Source organism: Colobus angolensis, unplaced genomic scaffold (assembly GCF_000951035.1).
Source record: "Colobus angolensis palliatus isolate OR3802 unplaced genomic scaffold, Cang.pa_1.0 Scaffold11, whole genome shotgun sequence".
NCBI classification, from domain to species: domain Eukaryota; kingdom Metazoa; phylum Chordata; class Mammalia; order Primates; family Cercopithecidae; genus Colobus; species Colobus angolensis.
Window position 1 is genome coordinate 8,126,338 of NW_012112030.1, and position 22,383 is coordinate 8,148,720.

The window sequence follows — 22,383 nt, forward strand, 5'->3', positions numbered from 1 at the left end:
GCCGCCTCGGCCTCCCAAAGTGCTGGGATTACAGGCGTGAGCAATACATGGGCTTTTATAATTTGCCATATATTTACCTTTATTGAGATCTTTATTTCTTCATTGGACTGTATAGTGTGCTTTCATTTCAACCTGCAGGACTCCCGTTAGCATTTCTTGCAGAGCAGGTCTAGTGTTAAGAAACTCCCTCTGCTTTTTTGTTTTTGTTTTTTTTTTTCCCTAACTGATACTGTCTTACTTTCTCCCTCACTTTTAAAGGATAGTTTTACTGGATATAATTCTTGCTTGACAGGTTTTTTTTTTTTCTTTTAGCAGTTTACCACCTTATGGCCCCCTAGGTTTCTGATGAGAAATCTGTTGATAATCTTATTAAAGTTCCCTTTTATATGATCAAAACCAAAAGTTGGTTTTCTTTTGATGCTTTCAAATTTCTCTTTGTCTTTTTGTTTGTTTTTTGAGACAGAGTCTCATTCTGTCACCCAGGCTAGAGTGCAGTAATGCAATCTCAGCTCACTGCAGCCTCTGCATCCCAGACTCAAATGATCCTCCTGCCTTAGCTTCCCAAGTAGCTGGGACTACAAGCATCTGCCACCATGCCTGGCTAATTTTTATATTTTTTTGTAGAGATGGGGTTTCGCCATGTTGTCCAGGCTGGTCTCAAACTCCTGACATCAAGTGATCTGCCCACCTTGGCCTCCCAAAGTGCTTGGATTACAGGCGTGAGCCACTGCGCCTGGCCCTTTCTAAAGGTTGGTTATAATGTGTCTTGGTGTGGGTCTCTGAATCCTATTTTAAGTTTGTTGAGCTTCTTGGATGTTTATATTCATCTCTTTCATCAAATTTGGGATGTGTTTTGCCATTGTTTCTTCAGATGTTTTCTCTTTCCCTTTCTCTTTCTGTTTTCCTTTTGGGACTCCCACAACGCATATGGTTATCCACTTGATGGTGTCTCATCAATCCCTTAGATCAGTTCACTTTTCCTTAATCTTTTTTCTTTCTGTTCCTCAGACTAGATAATATTCACTGTCCTTCATTATTCACTCATTCTTCCTTCTGCCTGCTCAAATCTGCCTTTGAATCCCTGCGGTGAGTTTTTCCTATCAGTTATTTCAGCTCCAGAACTTATTTTTCATTTCTTTTTAGGTTTTCTGTCTCTTTACTGATATTTTCCCTTTGTTTATACATTGTTTTCTTGGCTTTCTCCATGTCTTCTTTAGTTCTTTGAGCATCTTTAAGACAGTTGTTTTAAAGTCTTTGTCTAGTAGATTTGCCATTGTCTTTCTTCAGGGACAATATCTGTTGGTTTATATTTTTCCTTTGAATGAGCCATACTTTTCTGTTTCTTTGTATGACTTGTGATTTTTTTTTAATTGGACATTTATTTTTTTTTATTTTTTTATTTTTTTGAGGCAGAGTCTTGCTCTGTCACCCGGGCTGGAGTGCGGTGGCCGGATCTCAGCTCACTGCAAGCTCTGCCTCCGCCTCCCGGGTTTACGCCATTCTCCTGCCTCAGCCTCCCGAGTAGCTGGGACTACAGGCGCCCGCCACCTCGCCCGGCTAGTTTTTTGTATTTTTAGTAGAGACAGGATTTCACCGTGTTAGCCAGGATGGTCTCGATCTCCTGACCTCGTGATCCGCCCGTCTCGGCCTCCCAAAGTGCTAGGATTACAGGCTTGAGCCACCGCGCCCGGCTAATTGGACATTTAAATCCTATAATATGGTAACTCTGGAAACAGATTCTCCCTATTCCCTGGGTTTGCTGTTTTTTGGGTTTATTTTTGGTTTCTGATTGTTACAGGATGTGTCTGTGCCAAGAATCAGCCTGAGGTATACATGTTAGGTCTTCTCAGATCTTTTCTGAGCCTGTACTTTTCCCTGGGCATGCATAGCAACTTTCTAATTTCCCCTATATATATGGTTGCTTTTGAATATCCTGATCTTTAATGTCCAGCTCCCAGAGAGGGAAAAAGAAAAAAGTGAAGGAGGGGAAAAAAGATGCTGCCCCTTTTAATCCTCTGGAAGTCACTTCAGCATGAGTGGGAGGACCTTGCAGCAGTGTGGTGGAGGTGTAACGACGGTGACTGCTGTCTGTCTGTCTGTCTGCACCTTTGTCATCAGAAGCAGCCGTCACTGATCTGAGCGTAGATCCATATTTAGAGGACAAGGTCCTTTTCTCCCCCACTGTCTCCCACAAACTGTGTGCAAGCCACTCCAGGAATAAGTGCATAGCTGCCTGCAATGGGGCTGGGAGCTTTGGGATGGGTAGGTGCTATTATGATGGCAGCTGAAATTGACTGAAAGTAATTATAATTTATCATCCAGGCCTTCCTCTGGATGTTGCAAGCCTTCAATAGACTCTAGAGCTACAAAATAGTTACATCAGACAGAGTGCACCAGTGCAGTTATTTAGTTGGGAAGACAAATTCCTGGTGCTTCCTACCAGTCTTCCCCAAATTCCCTCTATAGTTCCTTTTTTTAGGAACCCCCATACTGTTTTCCTCAGCAGGTGCACCATTTTACGTTCTTACCAGCAGTGCACAAGGGTTCCAAGGATATGGAGAACATCCTTGCCAACACTTGTTATTTTCTGTTGTTTGGAAAATAGCCATCCTAATGATTAAGTGGTATCTCATTGTGTTTTGTATTTCCCTCATGATTAGTGATTTCGAGCAACCTTCTTGTGCTTGTTGGCAATCGGTATATCTTCTTTGGAGAAATGTCTATTTTGCCCAATTGGGTGGTTTGTTGTTTTATCTTTTTAATTTTAGCTCCTTTTCATGTTTGCCTTCCTTATAAATAACTCCTGCTTCTTCTGGTAATCTGCTTGAGGAGTGAGATCATTTCTTTGCTATTTCCTACCGTGCTAGTACATAGTAATGTGTGCCTGGTAAATGCTTACAGAGGTAGGATAGGCCAGTCATACAGCCAGGTTTTGAAAGCCTGCTTAATTGACTACTACAGTTGGTGATTGGGGACTTTGGAACAGTGAGGAAATTAATACGAATTGTGTGCCTCCTCTGTGCTAGGTGCTGTGGTAGGCATAACTTTATATAATTCCCGTAATACTCCTTTAATACATGTCACACTTACAGATGAAGGATTTGAATTAAGGGAAGTTAAATTTAGACTCCCTCAACATCACACAGGTAGTAAATGGCAATCCTTGGATTCCAATTCCAGGTCTACCTGACTCCAGACTTTTTCGTTATACCGTGCTGTCTCTCTTCCCTAGTCTGGTAAGTTCAAACAGAGAGCAAGCCTATAAAATTGTTAGGGTGGATGAGCAGTTGAAGATGTACTTAATTAGAGACAGAGAATCTTGCTGTATTGCCCAGGCTGGCTTTGAACTTCTAGGCTTAAACAGTCCTCTCACCTCTGCCTACTAAGTAGTTGGTAACTACAGCCTATTCCATTTTACTTAATTATTTGAGAGGAAAAGGTAGAGATTGTGAAATGCTAATTTTATAGCAGCGAACAGAATTCCTCGAAGACACTGAGGTGTGTTGTTTGTGGATGCTGATGACCTTTGGAAATGCTGTGTCTACTTTTGGGTGTGACATCCTCTGTTCTTGCTTCTTTGGTACCATAAATTAGGGCCACTGGCCATGGCCAAATGGGTGTGTAACATAGAAGGATGAAGTGCTTTTCATTGCTTTTCACAAATTCCCTTGAACCCTTTACATCTCTGAGACTTAAGAAATGCAAGAATAAAGGGAACAGAGTTTTATCAAAATCCTATTGTGTGCTAGGCAAACCCTAGAAGAGACGTGATTATTATCTTGCTTTTACATATGAGAAAATTGAGGCTCAAAACTGTAAGGTAAATTGTCCAGATGCACGCAGCTAATAAATAGAGGAGCTGAATTCAGCTCCTCTGAATTTTCCATGCTGCCTCCATTAAAAAGTTCCTCTTTCTTGCCCTCTGGTGGGCTTCGGAGGTCCTGGGAGAAATGTTTGTGTCCTCACCAGACATTGTGGTGGGTGAGCGTCTTACATGGGGCTTGTTCTGCACTTGCAGTTTCTTCTGCCACGTGGTTTAACCAAAGCAACGATGTTTGCCATTGCCCCTTCGATGTTAGTACTCCTCTGAGGTGACAGAGTGGGGACAAAAGTTCGAAAGGAATCAGCCTTAGAAAGCACCCTTTTTCTAAGTATCCTGAAGGAATCAATCACTAGCGCACATCACAAAATTCTAAGTTGGGAAGATGTTTTTAGACTTTCCCTTTCTTTAAGAAGAGAAGGGAGTGCCTTTGGAAACTAGAGTTTAAGTAAAGGATACACGTAGCTTAAGTGCTTTTATCTTTGAAATATGCTATGACCAGTAGACTCGAAAATAAATTTCTTACTAGTTTTGGGGGTATCATAGTCAGTTTGGGCTGCTATAACAGAATACCATCTACTGGGTGGCTTAAACAACAAGCATTTATCTCTGATAATTCTAGTGGCTGGGAAATCCAAGGCCAAGGTGCCGGCAGATTTGCCTCTGCCGAAGACCTGCTCCCTGGTTTGCAGATGGCCATCTTCTTGCCGTGGCCTCACGTGGCCGGGAACAGAAAGAGTGAGGGGAGGCTCTCATGTCTCTTCTTCTAGTGACACTAGTCCCATTCGTGAAGCCTCCACATTCATGATATACTCACCCTTTGAGGTCCCCACCTCCTAATACCATTACACTGGGGATTCGGATTTCAACACAGGAAATTTTGGGGGAGGAAATTTGGGGGAACACAAACATTCAGTCCATACAGGGGAATTTCTTTTTTCAGAATCTGATGCTTAATTGTACCTTCACAGTAACTTTTGTCAAAGTTATATTTAATTTCTACTTCCTAGATTCTGTAGCAGGAAATGGAGCTTGTTATGTGCCCCAATATTTGTAATACTGATTTCTAGTCCTAGAAGTATCTAAGCCTCTCAGACTTAAGGAATTCGTTTTGGTATTATGTGGCTCTGCACTGTGCTCTAGAAAAACTGGGGGTTTCCTTCCACCTGACATTGCAGAATGAAAAAGATCACTCAGCAAAATATTTCCCACGCTGCTAACCCTGATGATTTTTCCACTCAACACTTTACACAAAGAGGTGGGTACAGATGGTAGTTTGCTGGATCTGTGGAATATTCAGTCTTGGTCTTCACTCACTCCCTGGAGCCTACTCCTTGTTCTTTTATAAACAAAGTGGTTTAAACAGGATCTTAGGAAATAGCTCCAGTATTTACCATTTGCAAACCTAACCCTTAATATATGGAATCTGTTAGATCAGGTTTTTAACTCAATAAACATCTTTGGGTGCATCACCGTGTTAAACTAAAGAAGTAGAAAACTGAAGGCAATGCTCCTGTTCCTTAACTGTAAGGAACATGTAATTTAGAAACTTCTTCTCTTTAACATGAAAAACTAACCATAAGTACGTGGATCAACATTCTTCTTTATGGAATATTAGGAATGAAGTGTCATGATGTTATGGTTTTTTTTAATGGCTCAGTAAAAGAAAAAAAATTATATAGTGAGATGAAGTAGGTATGACAGAATATTAGTTGTTGAATCTAGATGGTGCATATTTGGGTATACATTTTTTCCCTACTTTTCTACATTTAAAAATTTTCATAATAAAGGGTAAAACAGAAAAATCCTAAGTATAAATAACATTTATAAAACTATACAAAAAATAATTTCAAGGGTGGTATGTGGTTCATTCTCTATTAATGGTAAGGGTTTAGGTAATTATTGGAGTTGGTAGGAAATAATTAAAATAGGAGTATAAATCCAGAGGCCTGCAGAGGCCAGGCGGGTAATATGGGTGAGTGGAGCTGCCGGGCATTAGACAGGAGGGAGATGGTGGGGACTGAGCAAAGAGGCAAGTGTACAACTCATTGAAAGCATTCCAAAAATTTAAAAAATCTTAATGTGCATTCAGAATGAAACACTTCAGAGGGCTGGCAGTTTGTGGTCTCCTAAAAATGACAAAATTTACCATCTCTAAATTTACCCAGCTTTCTGTCCTTCTCTCTACTTTCAGAAGATCCAGGAGAGACGTAGCTATCAATACTAGAGGGAGATGGTGTCCTGGCACAAGAGGGTGATGGGAAAACATTGTATCCAATGCCTCTAGAATTTGCCTGGGTTGCCACAACTTTGTTGCTTCAGGAATGGAAAATGTGGCCCATCTTCTTATTTTCTCTGTCCTGTCTTGCTCCTTCTATGACCTGGGGCAGGATTTGCGGTGGGTTTATGGAGATTCCTATGAGTCAAGGAAGCACATTCTGAGGATAGACTCATGCACCTGGGTTTTGTTTTTAGATGGTTAGAGGGAGGGTGCAATTGTGATTTATAAGAATGACTTAAAGTGTAATTCCTTTGATTTTGAAGTTGGCTAGGCAACTTAATTTGAACACCCTAGTGTGCCTGTTAGACCTGGCAGCCTTCTCAAAATCCCCCTCCTACTTCGCTCATTTCCCTCACCCTCCACCTTTTTCTCAAGAGGTAGAAGTGAGAGTTTTGTTTTGTGAGCTAAGGTTGGCTTCTGGGCCCTCTGCTTGAGCCACCTGGCAGCTTGGGGTGGCCCTGTAGCCTTCCTCCACCTCATTCTGCAATTCAGGCTCCCAATAGTCTTCTGAAGCACGGAAGAGCTTCCTCATGCATGTTAGAAGAGCATGAGTCCAGACTGAGACAAGGACTCACTCTTAGGCATATATGCAGCCTACAGAGACCCTGAGAAGCCTTTTTCCTCCTAATATCTTCCTAGACTTATGCTTTCCTTGGAATTCCAGCAATAGAACTGCATACTCTTACCCTAGTTAAGAACCTTTTGTGTACCAGGTGCTATACTAGACATGAGATAAAAGATAAGCGAAATGTGGTCCCTGTCTTCAACCAGCTCACCATTTGTTATACCACTTTAATCACCTTAGAGAAATTTTTTTTTTTTTTGAGACGGAGTCTTGCTGTGTTGCCCAGGCTGGAGTGCAGTGGCATGATCTCAGCTCACTGCAAGCTCCACCTTCTAGGTTTACGCCATTCTCCTGCCTCAGCCTCCCAAGTAGCTGGGACTACAGGCACCCACCACCACGCCCGGCTAATTTTTTGTATTTTTAGTAGAGACGGGGTTTCACCGTGTTAGCCAGGATGGTCTCGATCTCCTGACCTCGTGCTTCGGCCTCCCCAAGTTCTGGGATTACAGGCATTAGCCACCGTGCCCAGCCGGGAAAATGTTTTAAGATGTGTTCGGCCGTATGAACTTGGGTGAGAATTCAAGATGAGGTTTTTACTTGTAGAGTACGGGGCACTTGGGATGGGTGAAGAAAGGAGAACTGCCTCTAAAGGTCTTACTCGTAGATGAGGAAAGACCTCAGCTACTTTTTATTAAAATGAGTTTATTTATTTAAAAAATATTTAAGGGGGAAATGCATTCATTTGGTTTAAAAAGTTCTGTTAAAAATATACTATGAAATTCCCCCTCCTTACCCCTTGCCTCCGTGTAATTCTTATATATCATTTCAGAGTTTATTTATGTAAATATAAGCAAATCTGAATGTATACTCTTATTTACTTACACCCCAACCCCCATTTGTATGCAATGATAGCACACTCTATGCATCTATATACCTTTAAAAAAGTTATGTCTTATGGAGATTTTTTTCCATGTAAGTATGTAGAGAGCGCCCTCATTCTTTTCTTTGTTCATGTAATACTATTTATAGATTTACCTTGATTTAATTAACAAGCCCTCTATTCCGGGGCATTGCGGTGTTTGCTGACCTTTGCTGTTACAATCACTGCTGCCACGAACACTCTTGTATATACATTAGACATCATTTAGCATGTGTGCTACTGTGTGTGTAAATTCCTAGTGGTGAAGTTGTTGCATCAGAGGCTATACATTTGTAATTTTGTTATCCATGCCAAGTTGCCCTCCTCCATATGGTGTTAACAACTTACACACTAAGCAGCAAAGCCAGTTTCCTCACAGCTTCACCTACAAAGTATTTTTCATGCTTTTCATTTTTACCGATTTGACAGGTGAAAAATGGGCTTGCGGTAAAGTTTCCATTTTTTTTCCTATTATAAGTGAGGTTGTGCATTTTTTTTTTTTTATAGTTGAGGTATTGGTATTTCCTTTTCTGTGAAATATCTTTTCATATCTTTTGTTCATCTTTCTTTTGCTAATGTTTGTTTTTTTGTTTTTGTTTTTTTGAGATGGAGTCTCGCTCTGTTGCCCAGACTGAAGTGCAGTGGCATGATCTCGGCTCACTGCAAGCTCCGCCTGTGGGTTCAAGTGATTCTCCTGCCTCAGCCTCCTGAGTATCTGGGAATACAGGCGCCTGCCACCGTACCCAACTCATTTTTGTATTTTTAGTAGAGACGGGGTTTTACCATGTTGGCCAGGATGATCTCCTGACCTCAGGTGATCTGCCTGCCTCAGCCTCCCAAAGTGCTGGGATTACGGGTGTGAACCACCGTGCCCAGCCTTATTTGCCAATTTCTAGGCACTCTTTATATATTAGGAAGTTTACCCTGTGTGATATGAGTTATCACAATAGGAGGAAAAAGGCTTCCTGGGGTCTCTGCAGGTTTTTAATTTTCCCCAGATTTGGGGTACTCTTTTTGTATTTTAAATTTTAACTTGTATTTGTTGTCATGAGGAGTCTTGCTTTTTGTATTGTTGAATTTATCACTGTTTCCTTTATGGCTTTTGTGTTATCCTGGTCCACTATTAATGGCACACAATCATTCATTCCTTTTTCCATGGTGCGTCCTTCCTCTTTTCCTCTTTCAATTTCGGATTGACAGCAAAACACTTTTGGTATCTTCCCCCAAGTTTGTGTTCCTGGAAATGTATTTCTCGTCAGTGATAGGGTAGCCCTTGATAGTTTTGTTAGGAGATTTTAGTGGTCTGTAGAATTCCCATTTTCTTGGTACAGGCACTCTGGGAAACTGACAGTTTCTTATAAAACTAAACATGAAATTACCACATGACCCAGCAGTTGCATTCTTGGGCATTTATCCCAGAGAAATGAAAACTTCTGTTTACACAAAAACCTGTACAAGACTGCTCACAGCAGACTTGCTTGTAATAGCCCCGAACTGGAAACAACCCAGATGTCCTCCAGTGGGTGAATGGTGAAACAAACTCTGATACATATATACCATGGAATACTACTCAGAATTAAAAAAAGAATTAACCACTGATATATCAACAACATAGACAAATCTCTAAAGTTTTATGTTGGGCAAATAAGAAGATCCAATCCCAAAAGCTTATATGATGTATTATTTCATTTATATAACACTTTTGAAAGGACAAAATGTTAGAAATGGTGAACGGATTAATGGTTGACAGTGTTTTAAAGATGGAAAGGGGGATGAGAGAAAGAGTGGGGTAGGTCTAGTTATAAAAGCAGCACAAGAAATCTTTGTGGTGATGGAACTTTTCAGCATCTGACCATAGTGGTGAATAACGAACCTGTGTATGGGGAAAAGTTGTACAGAACTAAATACAGACACAAATGAGTGCAAATAAAATGAGGAAATCTGGGCCGGGCACAGTGGCTCATGCCTGTAATCCCAGCACTTTGGAAGGCCGAGGCAGGTGGATCACCTTAGGTCAGGAGTTTGAGATCAGCCTGGCCAACATGATGAAACCCTGTCTCTACTAAAAAATACAAAAATTAGGCAGGAATGGTGGCACATGCCTGTGATCCCAGCTACTCAGGAGCCTGAGGCGTGAAAATTGCTTGAACAAGGTTGCAGTGAGCTGAGGAGATCATTCCACTGTGCTCCAGACTGGAAGACAGAGCAAGACCGTGTCTCAAAAAAAAAAAAAAAGGAAATCTGCCCAGGTGCAGCGGCGTACTCCGGTAGTCCCAGCTACTTGGGAGGCCGAGGTGGGAGGATCTCTTGAGCTCAGGAGTTTTGAGGCTAGCCTCAGCAACAAAGGGAGATAGCATCTCTAAACCAAAAAAGGGAGGGATGGGTAGGAAATCTGAATAAGATCAGATTATATCTATGGATTATATCTATGTCAGTATCCTGGTTGCGATATTGTACCATAGTTTTACAAGATGTTACCATTGAGGGAAATTGGGTAAAGGGGGCACGGGATCCTGTACATAGGATCTCAATAAAAATTTCAATAAAAAAGTCCCAATTTCTGGTAATACTGGATTCACCAAAACATACTGCCTGGAAGCAGGTTCAGTTCAAGTAACTGGTGCTGTCCTGTGTTAGGACTTGCAGTGCAGCAGCTGAGCAGTGGAATGTGGAGGAGCCTAGTAGTGCCTTGGGTTCCAGCCCTGTACTCTGCTCTGTCTCAGAAGATCTGAGAGCATCGACCAGCATTTCCCAGGATTCTCTGGGACAGCCCAGCTGGGTAGCCCTTCATACAGCCTGTCTGGAGGGAAAGAATACAGGGTTCAGCTCTAATACATCAGAACAGTGTGGGGTGGATGTTGGTGGTTGGGGACAGTGGGGAAGGGTTCCCAAGATGAGCTTTGGCCAGGTGAGGTGGCTCACACTGGGGTGGGAGGATCGCTTGAGCCCAGAAGTTTGAGACCAACCTGGGCAGCAAAACCCCATCTCTACTAAAAATACAAAAACTAGCTGGGTGTGGTAACAAATGCCTGTGGTCTCAGCTACTCTGGAGGCTGAGGTAGGAAGATTGCTTGGGTCCAGGAGGTCAAGGTTGCAGTGAAATGAGATCACGCCACTGCACTCCAGGTGGGCAACAGAGCAAGACTCTGTCTCAAAAAAAAAAAAAAGCTTTGCTGTGCGCTGCACGTGACCTACTGTCATATGTATTCTGTGTTCCTTATGCTGTAGCGTTGGCTCTGCTGTGAGACAGAGTGGCCTGGCATATGGTAGGGGGATCCCTGGGATCCCCAAGACCCTGCTGGGGAATCTCTGAAGTCAAAACTAGTTTTGTAATAATACTTAGACGTTATTTGCAAATCATGCTCATTCTCTTACACAAGTGTCCAGTGGAGTTTTCCAGAGGCTCGGTGATGTGAAATAGCAACAGATTAAATGCAGAAGCAGCTATGAGATTCCAGCTGTTTTCTATTAAGGCTGACATTAAAAAGACATTTAAAAAAATAAACCAGTGGCACCATTTCACTTTTTTGTTTTGGAAGAATATTTTCCTTAAAATGTTATTTTTGTTAATGTATAAAGGGGTTTTCGTTATATTTAAATGATAGAATATTTAAGAATGTTCTCAGTTTTAATTTTTAGAGGTGAATATCAAAAGATATAACTCACATAAAAGCTCTTTGGGGTCCTTGGTAATTTTTGAGAGTGTAGGGGTTCTGATAATTGAGCATTGTTTCTTTGGCAGAAAGCAATAGGCTTAATTTCTAGACTGGGCTTTGCTTTGTGAATGTGGGCATCATTTGGCCTCTTCAATTGATTTCTTCTCCTGCAAATGCTATTAATTGCCCTGCTACATACCTATGAAAATATAATCCTCTATGCAAATATAGGGGAGATTAATGGCTACATGGCTAAACTGGTGTTGAAAGAAAATGTAAAGAATGAGTTTCTGGCCTGTTAGCTGACAAGTCTGTTTACTTGTTAAGTGTCTTCATTTTAGCGTCTCCTAGCAGTTTCTGTTTGCATTTGATTTCTTTTTCTCAGTTTTTCAGAAAACCATTTTAATTATTTTAAAAAATTATATTCACACATTTTCTTTTCTTTTTTTTTTTTTTTTTTTTTTTTTGAGATGGAGTCTCGCTGTGTCGCCCAGGCTGGAGTGCAGTGGCCGGATCTCCACTCACTGCAAGCTCCGCCTCCTGGGTTCACGCCATCCTCCTGCCTCAGCCTCCTGTGTAGCTGGGACTACAGGTGCCCGCCACCACACCCGGCTAATTTTTGTATTTTTAGTAGAGACAGGGTTTCACCGTGTTAGGATGGTCTCAATCTCCTGACCTCGTGATCCGCCCATCTTGGCCTCCCAGAGTGCTGGGATTACAGGCGTGAGCCACTGCACCCGGCCCACATTTTCAACTAATAAGGGATTTATATTCCTAGTACCTTGAAGTGAGGTGATAAGGTCAGGAGGCTCTGTTCTTGGAGAAGCCACTCACTAGCTATGCGACTTTTGGAAAGTTATTTAACTTCTCTGTGTCTTGGCTTCCTCCTGTGTAAATGGAGCTAATAATACCTCACTTTCCAGGGCAGTTGTGAATATGAAAAATAGTGCACAGGAAGCAGTTAGCAAAAGTGCTTGGCACATAACAGATGCTCCATAAATAATTGCAACGACTGTCATTAACATATAGCAAAAGATGGAAGATTAAATTGAAGTCTTACCCTGTCTTCAGTGAACTTATTAAACTACTTTATTCACAAGTTTATTAGCAGTAATTTTAATTTCATTTTTTTTCTCGTTTGAAGGGCTATTGAGTGGCCAGACTTCCCCAACAAATGCCAAATTGGAGAAACTGGACTCTCAGCAGGTGTTGCAGCTCTGCCTCCGATATCAAGATCACCTGCATCAGTGTGCAGAGGCTGTTGCTTTTGACCAGAATGCTTTGGTTAAACGTATCAAAGAGGTAATGTGCTCCGGGAAAATAACATTGCTGACTGGTGGTTATGATTCTCTGCAACTCTGGATGCCATCTTAAGACTTGACATTTGTCACTATTGCTTTGAGGAGATTGCTTTTTCCTAGCAGTAAAATGTGATGATGAAAATGGTGGTCCACAGAGCTGGGCTAATTTAGAGTTTGAATCGTGATCACCACCGATTTGCTTGGCCAAGTTATTTAACTTCTTCCTCTTTGTCTCAGTTTCCTCATGTGAAAAATGGGGCTAATAGTAGTAACTTACCCCAAGGGTAGAGTGACAGATTGCTCAGTAAGTGTTAGCTATTATTAGTTTGTGTAAAGTCTTGCCATACTAATTTGCTCTAGCCGCCATTCTATCTTTGAATTGACTGTAATCGTTTCCTGTGTGTAATTTATATTTTGTTTCCCAGTACATTATAATTTCTTTCAAAGCAGGAGTCTTGATACGAAAAGCTCCAGTGATTCTTAATGGTTTTATGGAAACAATTACGCCTATTTAACCCGCAAAGTTTTTAAAGGAAAGAAGCAATGTAATTTATGTGAAAGTACTTAGTAAACTGAAGAGCATGCTACAAATGTTGTATAATTATCAATCGCAGTAAATAGGTACTTCCTTTAAGCACTTAAATGTGTCATTGACCAGCTGCTGCACAGCACAGTTCTAGGGGCACAAAGGAATAAGTGAATACATTTTCCAAAGTTTTCAGTCAAGAAAAGCTTTATATTTCTGATGCCTCGATGTACTGTAATATCAAGGAAATGTTAGGAGCTGTTTATTGGAGAAACCACTTACGTGAATGGCACTCCCAGATTTGTTTAACAACATGGCCCTTTAACTCTGGTGAGAGAAGATGATAGACATGGAGAAACAAGCGATGGGGCAAGAATCACTGCAGATTAACACTTTTTATTTAGCAATGGAGGTAGTACATCCTTGAGACTACAAAGTAGTCATTAGTTGTATTGACAGATTTAAATTTGCCAACGTCTCCAACATTTTAGTACTTAGCTTTCATAAAATGTTGCATGCATATACTCTTCTCTCATGGGTTAAATACTATTATTTGGAAAACTATTAAACATGACCTTTGATATTGCTTTTCATTGATGTGGCTTTGCAGATATTATAAACTTATTTTGCTATATTATGGTCTACCAAGCTTTAATTTCCAAACATGACTATTCATTGGCATCATGTGGGTTTTTTGTTTGTTTTAATACTTAGTTCTCCCCTCCTCCCAGTATGTCTAGGTGTGGTCTGTGAATCATTATTTTAGTAAGATAATATGGTTTGGCTGTGTCCCCACCTAAATCTCCTCTTGAATTGTAGCTTCCATAATTCCCACATGTCATGGGAGGGACCTGGTGGGAGGTAATTGAATCCTGCAGGGGCCTCTTTCCCATGCTGTTCTCGTGATAGTGAGTAAGTCTCATGAGATCTGATGGTTTTATAAAGGGGAGTTCCCCTACACAAGCTCTCTTGCCTGCCGCCATGTAAGATGTGACTTTGCTCTTTCTTCACCTTCCACCATGATTGTGACGCCTCCCCAGCCATGTGGAACTGTGAGTCAATTAAACCTCTTTCCTTTATAAATTACCCAGTCTTCTGTATGTCTTTATGAGCAATGTGAGAACAGACTAATACATAAGGGATGTGGGAACCAGTGGTCTTAAGCACTATTTCTAAAATAAGTTCTACAAAACTAGTCCCATGTAAAGAAGGTCAAACGTTTTGCATATTCCCTCACCACTGCTTGTAAAATCACAAAGCATATTATTTCACTTAAAGTTCTTAGTAGGAGTCTCGCAGTAAAGAAAGCCAGACTTTTGAAACTTATTTGCCCTCAGAACACTTATCTTAGGGAACATCTATTAATGTCCCATAAAGTAGTGATTTTAGAACATTCTTTGGGAAATGCTATTGTAGACATAAGACTTTACCTTTTTAATTTTTTTAGAGACAGAGTCTCATACTGTCATCGAGGCTGGTGTTTAGTGATACATTTATAGCTCACTGCAACCTTGAACTGCTGGGCAGAAGCGATTCTCCAACCTCAGCTTCCTCACTAGCTTAGGACTACAGGTATATGCCGTCATGCCTGGCTGTGTTGTCCAGGATGTTTTCACACTCCTCAGCTCAAGCGATGCTCCTGCCTCAGCCTCCCAAAGCACTGGGATTACAGGTGTGAGCCACTGCCCCCAGCCAGACTTTACCATTTTTTACTGTTGTGCTAGAAGTTAATTAACTATGACGTTAATGCTCAGAGAGGAGATCTTAGAATAATAATAAATTGGCTTTTTGGTGCTTATTCTTTTTAAAAAGTCCTCTAAGTTCAAGACCAGCCTGGCCAACTTTGTGAAACCCCATCTCTACTAAAAATACAAAAATTAGCCAGGTGTGGTGGTGCATGCCAGTAGTCCCAGCTAGTTGGGAGGCTGAGGCACAAGAATCGCTTGAACCCAGAAGGTGGAGATTACAGTGAGCCCAGATCATGTCACTGTACTTCAACCAGGGCGATAGAGCCAGATTTCATCTCAAAAAAAAAACAAAACAACGACGACAACAAAAAACCCTCTAATCCATATCTGTTGTTTTGCAGTTTAGCAAAGTATGGTACAGAGAGATTAACTGACTACTTGTATATCAGAGAGCTGGGGAAAGTGTTTTGTAGCTGGAAATACCAGACAGAGCTTCTATTATACCACATTTTCAAGACCTGAGAGCAGTGTTTCTCAGCCCTGGCTACATGTTGAAATTACTCGGAAATTTTTTCCTCCTATATATATGAGGGGAAATTTTACACATCTACTGAAGAAGACAGAGTAAAAGAAGACAGAGTAACACAGTGAGCCTTCATGTACTCATTACCAACCACTACAATCATCAACTTGCAAATACTCCTGTTTCATCCGTATCCCTACTCCCTGCCATACTATAAAACTGCATATTTTATAGTAAATCCCCAGACATGATTTCATTCATAAATATTTAAGCATATATCTTTAAAAGTGAAGGATTCTTTTTAAAAATAACTTTTAAATTTGAATTAATTTTAGACTTAGAGAAAAGTCACAGAAATAATTTGAGAGTGCCTATATATCCTGCCCCATGCAGCTTGCCCTAAAGTTAACACTTTACATAAGCTTCGCACAGTGATCGCCAGGAAATTACTAACAATTAAATGGAGACCTTATTTTAAATTTTACCATAATTCCACAAAGGAATGACTCAGTCCTTTTGAAAAATATAGTCACAATGCTGTATACCTAAAATATTTAACAATGGTAGCTTAATTCATTCAGTATAGCTGAGGTGCTGTTAAGAAAAGACCGGTGTCTGGGTCTCACTCCAAACCGATTACATCAAAATCTTTGAAGGGTGATAGGGTTGGGGCGGTGGGATGTTGGGTATTGTTGTTTATGAAGGTGCTGTAGGTGATTCTAATATGTAACCAGGTGAGAACCAGTGTTTTGGAGCATTCATTTAAAAATAAACTGAGTTTGGCAGGCGACATGGCTCATGCCTATAATCCCAGCACTTTGGGAAGCCAAGGCAGGTGGATTGCTTGAACCCAGGAGTTCAAGACCAGCCTGGGCAACATGGTGAAACCTCATCTCTACAAAAAAGACCAAAAAAAAAAAAAAATCCAGGCATGGAGGTGTGTGCCTGTATTCCCAGCTACTTGGGAGGTGAGAAGAGGTTGCGGTAAGCTATCTCCACTCCAGCCTGGGCGACAGAGCAAGACCCTGTCTCAAAAAATAAACAGTTTGAAATTCTGTTTGAAGAACTTTGGGATTCACTTTGAATAGTCAGTAGTTACCCAGGAATATTGCAAAACAGAGACCAGCACTCACAGTACTGAGCAGTAGCCAGCAGGGCGCTCAGGCAGAGGAGGTGAGCACAGTTTTGGGGCTTTCATTGGTGGTGTAATGTGTCCGTTGCATCTCTGGTGGTGAGTGTTAGCAAAGTCCTGAATCATATCCATCCGTCTATGTTCACTGCAGACCTAAGGGTTGAAATTAGTCACTTCCAAATGAGTAAAGCAGAGGATGTCGTTTTGATCAAACACCAACTCTCTGATATTATTCCAGACGTTTCCTGGAAATTTGGTTGGAAAGGTGAGGAAGTAACATAATACTATGTGTTGAAAAGTGAGGGAACTTAATAACCATGGAGAATGTCTGTTAGTGGAAGTATAGAACCGGGACCACCTAGAGGTCCCTAAGATGACAGTACCTGTGATCACTTAAGTCTGCATCAAAGGGAAACATGGCTATAACTATTTCTGATTCGGGTAAAAGAAAATCAGAGAGTTAGCTAAGCTTTCCTTATGTTAAGTTTGGATGATGCTCTTGAATTAAAAGTTTATGTTTATAGATTTGTGTATGTGAGGGAGAAGAATGGAGGTAATTTACTTTACAATCAGGGAGTCTAGTGTCGTACCTTGACTACTGGTTTCTTTAACGGTGATAGAATGGCCCCTCAGCCGGCACTGTTGAGCAGCTATTGCAGACCCACCTAGTGGGAGGTCCTTTGGGGGTTCCAGAGACATGTAACTGGTCCCTGCTCTTTGAGAGTTTAGCCTCAGTGAGGGAATGAAGATATACAGAAGTATGAAAAAGGCACTGTTGAAGGGGGTGCTCATTTGTGATTTATAACTAAAGTTCTGTAAGAGTTAATGATCAGGATATCCTGGAGCAGACGGGGTTTAAGCTAGGTATTTGGGGGAAAAAAAACCCAGGAGTTGGGAAATGAGAGGCAGAGGAGGGCATTGCTGCAGGCTAACAGCTTGGCAGTCTTAGAAGAAAATTAACTTTGGGGCTTCAGGGACAATGAAGAAACTGGCCGGAGTTTCGGTGAGCTTGCTCAGAGAAGTCTCTGCATTCAGAACCATGGAAGGTTGGAATTGGAAGGACCTTAGAGACCCTCTGGTCCAGTGCTCTCATTATTCAGATGCAGAAATCAAAGCCTTTTAGAGAAAGTAAGCACTTTGCCCAGGTCACACGGTGAGGTAGTGGCCAAAATTAAATTAAAAGTGGATGAAGATCAAAGGGGATTTTTTGTTTTGCAGATGGTGCACTGGAACATGTTTACAGGATGAGGGGGAAGAGGCAGAAGGGACAAGATCAAAGATGAAGGAGAAAGGGGGATTCTTAGAGCGAGATCCCTGAGGAGGCAAGAGGTGGAGCCCTGTGGGACATTGGTTTTGAGAGAACAGGGAGGGTGCAGGCAAGCTTATGGCAGAAGGGTCCCCGGCACAGATCGGTCACACCCAGCAGCTTGTGTATCCTCTGTGGAGAAGGGGGGGGGTCATTTGTTGAGTGGTCATGGTGACTGGATACAGTCATGAGTGCCATAAGGCCTTGAGGGCTCAGCTGAGGCAGGGCAACTTGTATTTGCTCTTTGTATTTGCAGACAGTCTGGCAAAATGGTTCTGAGTGTAAAATCCAGAGCCACACTGCCAAGGTTCAATCCTGGCTCCATCTCTGACTAGCTGTGTGACCTCAGGCAAGTCCCTTAATTCTTCTGAGCCTCAGTTTCCTTTTCCATTCAGTGAGAACAGAATGACATCCACCTCAGGTTTTCGTGAGGGTTCAATCAGTTGTTCTTGGTTCAGTACTAGGGACCATGCCTGCCATGTAGTTAGACACTGTAGTGTTAGCTCTTGTTATTGCTTTAAATAGAAATGATGACTAAGGAGAAAGGCCTATCCTAATTGCCATGAATTGGCCCATATGAAATTACTTGATACCAGCAGCTGTCTAAATATTGCCTGATTTTAAGCTCTGCTCTTAACAACCCAAGTCTAAGAACTAAATAGAGGCAAGGCAAAAAAAAAAAAGAAAAAAAATTTTTTTTTTTTTTTTTTAGCCCACTGTGGTTTCCTTCAAACCCTGCAGGATTTCTTTCATGCCACCAATATGTAGTTTTTGGAATTTCTGTAGTGAATTTTACTGTTTATTCTGCTTTGTGGATAGCATCGTCGTGCCTGGGGAACATGGGTCTTGAGAAATGTGAAGCTGGATGGTGGCAAACCATTAGTCCTTGGCTTCTAGGCTGTGGATACATGGCTGCCTCTGATTTGGGGGATTTCCTGTATATTGCCTCATTTCTAGTTAAGGATTCAAGTTGACAGACACTTTGTTTTGGGTTACACCTATCATTGAAATGTGGGGTAACTGAAAGGCCAACAAGAAAGGAGTGTGCTTCCTCCCCAGGTGTGGTTTTCCTGGGGGCAAGGGACGAGGCCGGTGACCAATCCGCAGCCCCAGGAAGATGCAGCACAGACTTTTGGAGCTTCTCTTGTCACTGCCCCGGGTCTTCTTTCGGCCTCATTCTAGTTGCTGTCAGTGGGTAAATAGGTTCATAGATTAGAACGCCTTTGTAACTGAGATAAAGCCACAAGGTTTATTTTGTTACAGTTCCTGTGTGCTTGCTTAAAGGCCTTGAGAGTACATTCATGATATGATTCTGGTAACTCCTGTTTTAATTCTTAGATGCATTGATAAACATACTGTATTGCTATAAACCAGTGTGAAGCGTGGAGGGGGTTCAAATGAACTGGTAAGAAAAAATTGCAATCCTTGGAAAGCCGTGCGATTCCACAAGATGATAGAGAGAGGCCCTAAGGTTTCTCTAATTTAGCCCTTTCATTGTGCAAATAAAGAAACCAAGGACCTTTGAGTGTACATGGGATTTGCCAGATATCTTTCTATTAATTAATGACCAAGATGGTATTAGAAGGTGAGTCATCTTTTCCACTGCACCATACTACTTATGTTCTGCCTCTTTGGAGTCCTTCATTTCATTTTTGGTTATTCCTTTTTCACATGGTAAGTCCTCAACTGGTGTTTGAAAGAATGCACGAGAGTTGCCATTCATGGGCCTGCACACAGGGCTGGGCAGGGATTTCTTTCTGTCAACGATACTGTAATGTTTAAGACCCAGCTGGAGTCATTTTCCAAGTATTTGACCTGACTTCCTGTACTGTGTGTCCTCCCAGGGGGAGAGATCGATCCAGATTAAATGAGTTGTTCCGAGTGATGCACAGAGCATCAGTGTCTGAGTTGGCATTAGCATTCACTTTGGGCTCCTTTGGTTAAAAGCCTGGTTAGCGTGAGCTGTTGGCCAGGTGAAACTGTTGCTGTCGCCCTGACACTGTGAACTGAATTTCCTTTAAATGACAACATTGTTAGAGTCCTGTGGCTGCTTTTAAACATATTTTGGCTTCAGTTGCTGCTTTCTTGACCTGAAATTATAAAATGAATTGGGAGTACCTGTTGCAAAACTACAAATTTTGACAAGAACATTGAGATGTTGGCTGCTTTTTGCTGAAATACTGAGGCAAGACATTTCAAGAATATTTTATGTTCCCGGCCGGGCGCGGTGGCTCAAGCCTGTAATCCCAGCACTTTGGGAGGCCGAGACGGGCGGATCACGAGGTCAGGAGATCGAGACCATCCTGGCTAACACAATGAAACCCCATCTCTACTAAAAAAAAATACAAAAAACTAGCCGGGGGAGGTGGCGGGCGCCTGTAATCCCAGCTACTCCGGAGGCTGAGGCAGGAGAATGGCGTGAACCCGGGAGGCGGAGCTTGCAGTGAGCCGAGATCTTGCCACCGCACTCCAGTCTGGGCCACAGAGCGAGACTCCGTCTCAAAAAAAAAAAATAAAATAAAAAAGAATATTTTGTGTTCCCATAGAATGTCACAAGTTACTCTGGCATAAATTCCAGGTTGAAACCTTACAATGTAATTATAGTTTCCCTGCTTCTTGTCCTTTGGGCAACCTTTCTTTTCTGTAAGAAATATAACTGGTCCCCTGGGTGACAGGAAATCCAGGTGGGGGAGTGGGCTGCTTCTGGTTCGGCGGACTGTAAGGTATGCTACACACGGCTTCCTTGGGCCTGGCTCCACACTTCCTTTACACCAGCACTGTCCTGCCAAAAGCCAGAAATCCTGGAAGAGGGCCGAATCTAGTTTATTACTTGCCTGTTGGAAATGTAGGCTTGTGTTTTTTGGCAAGGCATGAGCAGAGCCCGGTTATTTGACTGCTCTGAGATTTAACTCCATTCCGTTTTTGGACAATGACATATGAGCATGTGTGAACAGCAGCTCCATTTCCCCCCAGTTTGCCTGCCCTAGACATGCCCCCAGACAGCTGGCTGTGCCAGCTTTCCCAATGCCAGGTTCTAGAGCCCCTGTTCTTCTCCCTCCCCTGCTCATTTCCAGTCCACCAGAGTGGGCAGTGTCAGAGGTCCCATGTAGTCTCCTCTCTTGTGAGGAACCCCAGAGCACCTGTAGTCTCTAAGCCAACTAGCCAATATCGAGGGCTCCTGGGTTATAGAAATGAAATCAGGGCTGGGAAAAGATATTCCCTGTCCTGTATCCCTTTCAATGAAGATAAACAAGAATTTTAGCAAATTTGAGCATTGCTGCAGTGCCTAGAACAATGCCTGGTGTGTAGTAGATGTTTAATAAATACTTGTTTAATGAACAACTTATATATTCTTCAATCATTTCGTCCTAGGGACTGATAAAGTTTTCTCATTCGATCAGAGAAAATAAAGGTTATGAGGGTTGCATTAGGTAGAGTAAGCTAGACTACAGCTATAAATAGACTCAAAGATGTGTAATGGCTCAAATGCAACAGAAGTTTGTTTCTTGCTCTTGTTCAAGGTGGATGTTTCTGGTTAGCAGGTGACTCCCCTCCCTTGAGTTCAGGGATTCAGGTTCCTTCCATCTTGTGGCTCTGCCGTCCCTAACAACCACGTTGTTGATAGTGTCCAGTGGCCAAAGGGAAAAAAGAGTGGACTAGCACGGATAGGAGGTTCTTACGGGCCAAACCTATGAGTGTTGCCTATGACTTCGGCTAGAATTCAATTACATGGCCATAGCTAACTCCAAAGAGGCTGGGAAATACAGTCTTGTGTGTGCCTAGGGGTACACTAAATTTTGAACATCTGTGTCATCTTCGAGCTTCGATTCCTAAAATGTATCTGCAGCCCAACTTTGAGATTCAGAAGGCCTGATACAAGGTTCCATGGTGAATTTTGCTTGGTTTAAGTCCTCCTGCCAATGAAAACCAAGTGACATTAGAAAAGATCTATACTTTTAACAATAAGGAAAAAAAAAATCAGGTTGTAATAGTTTATATTCAATATGATTTCAACTGTGTTAAATATTCTTTTGTTTGTTTATTTTAGAACAGGGTTGTCCAATCTTTTGGCTTCCCAGGGCCACATTGGAAGAATTGTTGTGGGCCACACATAAAATATATTAATGCTAAGGATAGCTGATGAGCTTAAAAAAAAAAAAAACTCATAATATTTTAAGAAAGCTTACAAATTTGTATTACACTCAAAGCTGTCCCGGACTGCAGGTGGCCTGCAGCCAAACAATCTTGTTTTAGAGACAGGGTCTCCCTCTGTTGCCCAGGCTGGAGTTCTGTACCACAGTCATAGCTTACTGTAGCCTGAAACTGCTGGGCTCCAGTGATCCACCCACTTCAGCCTCTCACATAACCAGCACTACAGGTGTGCCACCTACCTGGCTAATTTTTAATTTTTTTTGTAGAGAGTGTCTTGCCGTGTTGCCTAGGCTGGTCTTGAACTCCTGGCCTCAAGCAATCCTCCTACCTCACCTTCTCAAAGTGCTGGGATTACAGGTGCGAGCCATCGTGCTTGGCCGTGGTAAATATTCTTAATAAATGATTAGACAGAAGGAAACATGACAGTGACTCAATTGTGGTTGCCCTTTAGAGATGAGATTATCATTGGTGTTTGTTTTAGCCTGCTTTTGTTTTTCTGTGTTTTACAAGATTT

At 41.8% G+C, this 22,383-nt stretch overlaps 1 protein-coding gene across 2 annotated transcripts in view; it reads left to right on the forward strand.

Annotated features, from left to right (window-relative positions):
• Positions 1-22,383, forward strand: part of LOH12CR1 (loss of heterozygosity, 12, chromosomal region 1) — a 125,335-nt gene that overhangs the window by 80,837 nt on the left and 22,115 nt on the right. For both annotated transcript variants that reach the window (XM_011953824.1, XM_011953816.1), the window contains exon 3: positions 12,386-12,543. In XM_011953824.1, the coding sequence (XP_011809214.1) occupies positions 12,386-12,543 (158 nt within the window). The remainder of the gene's footprint in view (positions 1-12,385; positions 12,544-22,383) is intronic.